Source organism: Falco biarmicus, chromosome 6 (assembly GCF_023638135.1).
Source record: "Falco biarmicus isolate bFalBia1 chromosome 6, bFalBia1.pri, whole genome shotgun sequence".
NCBI lineage: Eukaryota > Metazoa > Chordata > Aves > Falconiformes > Falconidae > Falco > Falco biarmicus.
In genome coordinates this window covers 61,151,484-61,160,862 of record NC_079293.1, presented here as the reverse complement: position 1 = coordinate 61,160,862, position 9,379 = coordinate 61,151,484, and the positions used below count along the sequence as shown (strand labels likewise).

General features: G+C 40.7%; 1 protein-coding gene across 2 annotated transcripts in view; it reads right to left on the bottom strand.

Annotated features, from left to right (window-relative positions):
* Positions 1-3,084: 3,084 nt before the first annotated feature.
* MCM9 (minichromosome maintenance 9 homologous recombination repair factor) overlaps positions 3,085-9,379 on the bottom strand; it is a 51,255-nt gene continuing 44,960 nt past the window's right edge. For both annotated transcript variants that reach the window (XM_056343651.1, XM_056343650.1), the window contains 2 exons: positions 6,462-6,607; positions 3,085-5,307 (listed from right to left, as the gene is read on the bottom strand). In XM_056343651.1, coding sequence (XP_056199626.1) covers positions 3,741-5,307; positions 6,462-6,607 — 1,713 coding nt within the window. In that variant the 3' untranslated portion in view covers positions 3,085-3,740. The remainder of the gene's footprint in view (positions 5,308-6,461; positions 6,608-9,379) is intronic.

Sequence of the window (9,379 nt, the reverse complement as noted above, 5' to 3'; positions counted from 1 at the left end):
CTTCCCTCTTGCTGTTGGGGAATTTCAGCAAGCCCGCGGAAGAGCTCATACATTTAGCCTCGTCTAAGCTGAGGTATCTCAATATACATACCTTGCTGGGTTGTGCTGCTCTAAGGCAACGGCAGGATGTCTCCCCAGGGTCCGGCAGTACGCTGAACTAGTGGAGTCCACCAGGTGCTAGGCACATCAGGTAGCCTGTCCCGAGAGATCCAGTCTCCAGCAAGTCGCCAGCTTGTACTCTGCTGACTGTACTTTAAAAGACCAGTTAAACTGTGGATTTCAATTCAAAACAGAGTAATAATAAAAATAATACAAAAGGGATCCAGCAGTATTTTATCAGCCAAACTGCTGAACCGGACCACAAATGCGATTAGTACAGTATGACTGGGGCATACGTATGAGTGGGGCATAAAGTACCTCAGTATTCTAGGCCGAGTTTTACTGGACCAGAAGAAATATTTTTCACCTAGGAAAAAACAAATTTGGTTTAAGTATCTTAGATTTACTCAGCTGCAATGATCTGTGCATGCATTTGAAGACACCACGGGCATACGAGCACCCAATTCTCACAGTTGTTGCTAACTGGGGCATTCCTGTGCATTATGAGACTTTGCATTAGTAAGGAAGACAACTGTCTGCATTACCTGAAACACAGGTGCTCTGCTTCACTTCAGTGTTTGGCCACCCTTTCCATGAGAAGAAATTTTTCCTAATATTCACTCTAAACCTCCCCTGGTGTGGCATCAAGCTGTGCCAGGCGAGGTTTAGATTGGCTACTAGGAACAAATTCCTCACAGAAAGGGTGGCCAAGCATTGGAAGAAGCTGCCTGGGGAGGTGCTGGAATCATCATCCCTGGAAGAATTAAAATAAACACATAGATGTGGTGCTTAGGGACATGGTTTAGTGTTGGACTTGGCAGCCCTGAGTTAATGGCTGGACTTGATGATCTTATGGGTCTTTTCCATCCTAACTAATTCTATGATACTGTACAGTTTCCCTGGGCCTCAGGCAGATCTCACAGTGCAACAGCTCTGAAACAAGCAGAATACAAAAGCCAGAACCTTCTGAAACACAGCATGAGCACGGAGAACAGGAAGGACATTTTGAGCTTGACTTTCACCTCAATTTTGTGCCACTATGGCTCCCCTGATTTCAAAAGTTCTAATTTCCACTGGGCAGAGGGAAGAAAGTCAGCCAGTCTGTCCTGCAGTTCTTGGGAGCAGCTAGTCACATAGCTTTGCAGAGCAAATTACATTAGATGAGGCCCTACTGATCTATAGGGAAGTGATGAATAAAACAACACTTCCAGCATAGGTGAATGAAATTTCTCTTGACTAACTTTTTTACCATGTTGCATGGTAAAAAAAGCTTATGATGCTCAACTATGGGATCCAGTAGCTATCTTCCGGCTTTGCACTGGCCAGCTAGTAACATCCGTTAAACCAAAGAGCTGGCAAGGACGATTTTTGATTGTAAATGAAACCACCATGCAAGGGGCTGATGCAGTTCCAGTGGTGATGAAAAACTATGCCTTTATCTGGCCTGTGAAAACTCAAGCAGCTCCGGGATTCTTGACCCTTATCCAGTTTCAGTGTAGATAAGGCATCCTGTAGGAAACTTCCGATTTTCACAGTGTTGTGGTTTAACTCTGGCCAACAACTAAAGCACCGTGCAGCTGCCCGCTCACTTTCCCCCACGGTGGGATGGGGGAAGAGGATCGGAAAAGCAAAAGTGAGAAAACTCGTGGGTTGAAGTAAAGACAGTTTAACAGTTAAAGCAAAAGCTGTCCGTGCAAGTAAAGCAAACCACGGAATTCATTCACCACTCCCCATGGGGGTGGCAGGTGTGCAGCCACCTCCAGGAAAGCAGGGCTCCATCACACATAACAGTTACTTGGGAAGACAAACGTCATCACTCTGAATGTCTCCCCTTCCCTCTTCTTCCCCCAGCTCATACACTCAGCATGATGTCATAGGGTATGGAATACCCCTTTGGCTAGTTCAGGTCAGCTGTGCTGGCTCTGTCCCCTCCCAGTTTCCCGTGCCCCTCCAGCCCTCTCACTGGCAGGGCCTGAGAAACTGAAAAGTCCTTGATTTAGTATAAACTTTACCTAGCAAAAGCTAAAAACATCTGTGTCCTATCAACATTGCTCTCACACCAAAGCCAGAGCACGGCACTGCACCAGCTACTGAGAAGGAAATTAACCCTGTCCCAGCTGAAGCCAGGGCACATGGGCAGTAGGATCAAGAGTGTGGGTCACTCTCATCCTGGCATAGGTCTTTGTGAGAAGGAACAGGGTCTTGCTCTGGGAAGGAGGTGGATATATTCCACTTCTATTGACTGATGTCATGTTTCCAGTGGAGGAACTACCACACAGTCAGTCTGGACAGTAAGTTTCTGTCATTTTCTCTTAACAGTAAGCCAACTACTGTAATTACTGTTGTCATGATTTCACTGTAAGACACTGAAATACTTGGGCCTCACACTCCCTCATTCTCTGAAATTTTGCAGTATTTTAACTTACCTGGTTTCAAGGGAGCTACTTCTAAATTTAAGCTAGTCAAGAGAGAATCGGATCTTGTTTGCGCTACCAAGCCTCCCAAAGGATTTATTGTGCTGTAAGCAACCACTCCATTCTCTGTTTACCTTGCAGGTAATAACAAGAATATTCTGTGGAGAATTCAAATACAGAAGAAACATACCAGACAAGTCACTGAAAGAAATTTAAGGCTTACCTTTCTCTGTAAACACATAATGCATTAGTAGATTAATTTCCCATTAGATAAATGAATGACATCAGATGCAGCATGCTACAGAAGACGAACTGCATATCAGATGCAGTAAAACTCTAATCACAATTAAAATAGTCAAGTAAACATTATTTGAGTCAGAATCAAGCTACACTAGGGTAGCTCTTCACCATGATGTTAGGTTTGAAGTGTAGCTTCACGCCTACATTAAAGTGACCCTGGTTACTGAGGACTCCCATTCAATCACCTGAAATTTGTTGTCTCTGCAGTGGAGAACTGTATATTTATTACAGAGCTGGGTTTTGATAAAATTACTGAGAAGACAGACACAGATACTTTAAGCAGTGTATTTAAAACTGAAATTAAAGAAACAGAAACAAAAAGCTCTTGATCCATGCCTTCAACATCAGCACTGTGACAAGAAGCACAGTAACCAAAGATGCAGCAAAATTGTCATGATACCGATAATACAGAAATACCTACCATAGCATGATGATAAATCACAATATTGCTAACTATGCTGAGACAAACAGCATACATAGATGAACAAAATAGAATGATATGGCTTTAGCATCACCATTTGTCTAAAGTGGCATAGTCATTTGGAAGGACAATCTGAATCACATAGTTCTAACTGTTACATGAAATAAAGGATAACAGTCAATTAAGCCTGCTCATCTGCAAGATTCACTATACACTGGATATATGAACATAACCACACAAGTTTTCAGGTTATATCAGGTCAATCCGAATCAACTGATATAAGTAGTCTTGGGAAGAGTTTAGAAAACCGAAAACCACATTCAGGCCTGAAGTCTATGCAGTCCTTAGCTTACCTAAAGGTATATGGGACTTAAAGGAAGTATGCTTATGGGTATCAACAGAGGTCCAAGATGATTGTTTTTAAATGCTTTGTAAACTACAGATATGACCTACAGAAGGATGGAGACTCAGAAGAGCTGCATGTGAAGTAATGGGTAGGATACATGTTAGGTGCTTGGATTTTTCCTAACCTCTTCATTCCAGTCAAAATCTAATGTAGCATCATCTAGCTCTGCTATGGAGAAGAGAGATTTTTGTGTGACCACACTGGCTTTACTAGCATTTCCCAGCGCAAAACTCTTCCTTCCGCTAGGATTGCTCACGTGCACCTTCAGCAATGGGCTGTGGCTTTCCTTGTTAGTGTCAATGTTAATGGTAGGTGAGGTTTCTAATTTTGACTTAGGATGTGATGCAAAGGAGAATGTTGACAGTTTGACTAATGTACTGGAGTGCACCTTCCCTATGCCTGGGTCACCAAGCTTCTCCTCTCCCTCCCTTTTCTTTTCAGTGGGTGGAGATGGCACAGCATGAAAAGTGACATCAGAGAGCACTGTTACACTTCCTCTGATGTCTTTCCCTAAGGCCTGACTCCGTTGCTTTTCTCTCCCTTTATTATCAATTGATTGTTTTTCCAAACTATTTTTTCCTAAGCGAGTCAATGTCATCTTGCATTTCTCAGGGGGGCAGCATTCTTCTGGTAGCTGCTCTACCAGGAGGTGCTCTCCAGGCTTAAAAATAGTTTCACTCTGAAAAAGAGAAAATTCTTCATTTTTCTTCTCTGAAGAATGATCAAGTTTTGTCCTTGGTCTGAAAGAAAATTTAGCTAGTTTAGCTGCTGGAGGACTTTCGCTGTCAAGGATTTCTGGCTCATGGGAACTTACTACCTTTTTTTCCTTCACTGTTCGACCTTTACTTTGTTTCCTCATGGAAATTGTTGCAGGTTTTGCTGCTACAGATACACTGTTCTTTTCCTCCACTAGCACAGAATCTGCATCACTTGAAAGATCTGACAGGCCAGGCCTGGGTAATACTGAAGGAACAGCATTTACCTCGGGGTCCTGTGTACTTGTAAAGAACCCATGTGATTTCTCTGTGTGCAGTCTCTGCCAGTTTTTAGAAACCCGTTGCGTAACTGAATCCGGCACACTAGCACTTGGTGATGCTGGGTCTTGAATATTTGCTTCTGAGGGAAAAGAGTTGTGTTCTTCAGTCCTTTTCCTGCTTCTCTTGGAAATTTTGTCTTGTTCCAAAGGAGCATGTAGATTGACAGCTGCTAATGACTCTTCCATTCCATTTCCCCTCCTTGGTATGCAGGCACTGCTTTCTTCAGAACAGAATGTTTTACAAAGGGTTTTCGAAGCCAAGTTATTTGGAGATATCTTGGGCACTGGAGGCTCTTTCTGAAAAGTTTCTTCAGCATCAGTGTTGCTCTCTCCCAGGCTATCAAACCATGCCAGGCTTCCATTATCACCTCTCTTACTATGTTTAATCAAGTGGTTTGTATTTTGGTTATTACCATGTGCTGGGTTGCACAAGGGTTCTAGATGTGTATCACCTTCACAGTTGCCTTCAGGCAAAGCAGGCTGTGGCCTGGAGTTACTGTCTTGTTGACTGGGAGGTTCTGACTGAGACATTTGCTTTGACTGTCCCAATACTTCCTTGTTCAAGCATCTTGTAGTAGTACTAAAACTCCTCTCTTCAGGCTGCAGCTGGCATGAATTTTCCTTTTGTAATCTATGAATGAAAAAAAAAAAGCAATAGTAACTTATTTTTCATTTTCTTTTGTTATTGCATTAGTCATCCTTAATATGTATGAACGGTGAAAAGCTACAAAAAGGTTGTTACTAAGTTTCACATACAGCTCTGAAAGCTGGTGTTGCAGTCTGTGATCTTTCAGCACCTTCTACAGTGTGGCAGAATTCAGTGTTCCCAAGAGAAGACAGGCAGATGGACAGAGAAAACAACCACATAAATTTCATTTCCTTGGGAAACCAATCAGAAAAAAACCCCACCAAACAAATAGCTTTGCACTAATGCTAGAGTCCCTTAGGGATTACATATTTTGCAAGTATATCTAGAACAGGAACCTCATTAGATTTTATTTTGACCAATGCAAAGCCTCAAACGAGTTATCAGTATGGAAGATCTAGGTATTACTTGGCATAGTGGTTGCTGGTGGTTTTCTCTTACAATCACCATGCACTTAACATATCAAAACCTCCACATGACAGAGTGAAAGCATCTCAGAAACATATAAAACTTATCAGTCTGCAGCTATTAATATTCTCGGGGCCCTCCAAAACAACAGAGGTGCTAGAATGAGGGAACCTTCCAATCTCAGTATAGCTGGTACTCTGTTGTACCTAAACATATAATTTCCAAGGGAGATGATAGCATTCCATGTTTTGCTAAATAGTGCTTCTAACCATGACTGAAGAGCAGCCACATTCTATCCCTAAAGTGACTGCATTAGTGTAGGTAAAATGATTCCTATGCATTACAAACAGTTCCTCTGCTATATGAGAGAGAAAACACTGTATTTACATGTGTTTTAGAATCATTATTACAATTATTTACTAATATGCTTATTCTTAAAATTTTGATGGAAAGTAGCAGAAATTATCTCACTTATCAAGAAGGGCTAAAAGACACATGCTTGTTTTATTGAAATATAGTTTAGGGGAATGCATGGGAGAAGCTGTCTAACACAGACAGAATAGGTTGTTTTTAAAGAGGGCTACTTCAAAACAATCTCCCTGCTCATCCATGTCCTCTAAAGAACAAGTCCCTTCCCAATGTCAGATACTATTTTTAGACTCCCTCCAGATATTATTGTGAAACAATCCTTTTCCACTATTGAATTATTTTGTTACTTTGTGTATGATAACCTGTCAAGTCTTTGTAGCTCTTTCTGCAGAAGATCTTGCAGTCCCAGTAGCTCCAATATGAGTTCACACTGTGTTCGGTACTGTGCCATTGGATTTTCTGGAAATGAGGTGTGTAAGGCATTGATGCCTCCGAGGAGCGCACCCCCCTATGTCACCAAAGAGATTTTAAAAAAAAATAATAATGAAGCGATCTTTATTATTCAGCACCAAATTTAAACAGCAGAGACCATTTTATACACAATTCTGCCATAGATATTTTAAAGCTTAAGGCAGCACATATTTACTGAGTAACTGTATTCACACAAATAATCCCATTAGATCTGCTCACAAAGGCAAACTTGCTTGTACAGATAAAGCAATTATGATTAAGTTTGCAGTTTACTCATATGGGTTTATTTTTATTTATACAAAAAATGGAAAGTCCACTTAAGGCTTGAGAACACCATTACCAAAAATGGAAATCAGGATTAAAGAAATTTTCCAAATACCTTGTAAAAATTCCGCCCATATGAGCAACTTCTGTAACTGAAGTTCTAACTGCTAAAAGTTTTCATTAGCTTTGCCTAATTATTTAAATTGAAAGACCCGGGTATTAAGGCTTGTGAATACAGGGTAAATTGACAGGCAAAAATATTTCTGAATAGCACTTTAAGAGTAACTAACTATTCAGGAATAATCCCAGAGAGCAAGTGATTTTAATCTGGGGCAATTTTGCTGTCCCTTGTGAAAATGAAGTAGTTTTTATTTGGAAGAGAGCATCTGCACGAACGGATTTGTTCCACAACAAATAATCTAGAATAGCTCTGTAGTTTGTTGCTCTTTGGAAGAAACAACAACAATCTACCACAAACCCTCTATTTTGCCACAGATTAGCCAGCATTTACAGCTCCTGTCTGATCTATAAAGCTCAATACAACTAATGAACAAGATGCAGAGCAAGTGCCATGAGAGCAACAACAAAAGTCAGCGGAGTCTCTAGGACCAGAAATTGCCAAATATGACATCATGTGAACCACATGTTTTCATTTGTGGCAATTTCTGGGTTTTCCATTTTGAAATTTTAACATTTAGTATTAAAAATATGTAATTTTACATTGAAAAAACATCATTCTGGTGGCTAATTAAAGCCCTCTAAAACTACACAGTGCTAAAACTAAGGCTGCCCGTGCAACCATTAATGCATCCTATTGAAGCTACCACTTGGATTTTTTTTATCACTTCAGAAATATCATAGATCTGTTCCACCTAGTAGCATTGGTCTGTAGTCATGGCAGAGGCTGTTGCAGAACCTCTCTGCCATATTTGTTTCAAGGACTGGAAGGTTCGTAGTTAATGAGGCAGGGACAGTACGAAGGAAATCCCAGTCTCTTGGTTAGGACAGTTAAAAGCAGCTTAGTGTCTCTGACACTAAGTTCCAGTTCTTTTGATTCAGAATGAGCCAGTTAAGCAAAGGTTTTGAAAGGCAAATCTGCAACTGGAATCCTGACGTGGTGTGTGCACAGAAGGAAACCGCAGTCAACAGGAAATGTGTTCACTCAAAAGTGCTCCAACTCTGAAACTGGAGCCCTACCCATCTCTCATGGGATATGCTCCAGTGGACATTTTCTTATGGATCATGCATAATTCAGCTCCAGATCACAGAACAGGAGTAGCACCATCCCACCACTTCTCAAGGAGTGTGTGAAGATAAGTGAATTGGTTATTTCTGAAATACTCAAATACTCTGGAGATGAGTTCCACAAAAAAACACATGAAGAAATTGAGAATTCTATCTTTAGAACAGCAGGTAATAAACAAAACATTGAGCAAAACACTGACAAAGGATAGTTGCTTTTGGCTTGAGTACTGCCAACCTGTGACCTATGGATCCAATGGAGAAAAAAAAAAAGGAATACACCATTATGTATCTTGAGATACACACCCAGGGGGTACAATTATATCTTGCCCTCAATGACTTTCCAAGGCATTACTTGGCCATCACAATGAGCTTCTTTTAAATGTTCTTTTGTGCGTGTGTGTGTGAATTATAAGTGGGATTGGGACTGAATTTAAGATATCTGTGAAGTTTCACTCCTGTGCCGTCTCTGAGATATCTGGCACTCTGAGACTCTGAGATCTCTTTTTGAGTAGAGGAAGGCAGCTGTATGTGGAACTGAGAGCAGGGGATCTAGAATAGAGAGAGCAAAAAGTACTCCAGGGAAAGTTAGTGCAAAGGAAGGGTGTAAAAGTGCCTAAGGATGGGAAGACAAAATGTGAAAAGGGAGTAAAAGGACAGAGATTGGAAAGGAAACAAAACAAGGCTGGAAACGTGACCAAGAGAAGGAGGGAGACAATGCTAACAAAGAGGAAATGAGGCAAAGAAAAGATCAAGGGCGGGTTGGGGGGGTTAGAATATGATCACAAAGACAAAGTAGGAAAGAGAAAAATAATGGTGAGTTAGAGGACAAACTAAGAATCTCAACAACCTAGGCTGGTGATGAAAATAGGATAGTACTCCTTCACACAATGAGGAGAGGGCTCAAAAAAAATATTTGAACACTGACCTCAGAACTGTGAGGTTTGATCATATACTGGCAAGAATATGACTTTTTGTACAAGCTGCAAAGACTTCAAAGACAGTGTCGAAGACAGTGTTTGCTGAGCTGAAAGGTGGCAGCTAGTCCTTCAAGAATGGCACTGGTACTTCCCCATTTACAGCCTCATTCTAAAGACTGACAGGCAGGAAAAACATTATATATATATATTTATTTTTTTTTAGAAGGGATCATTTTCTGAAAATAAACTTTTGCATGTAACTTCTGAGTTTTTTTTAATAAAACAAATAAATCACTTGCTTCAAAAAGAAACTGTTCCAGTGATTAATTTATACTTTCCAGGAGGAAAGTAAAATTTGGCCTTAAATAGCAGATCCCTAGCAA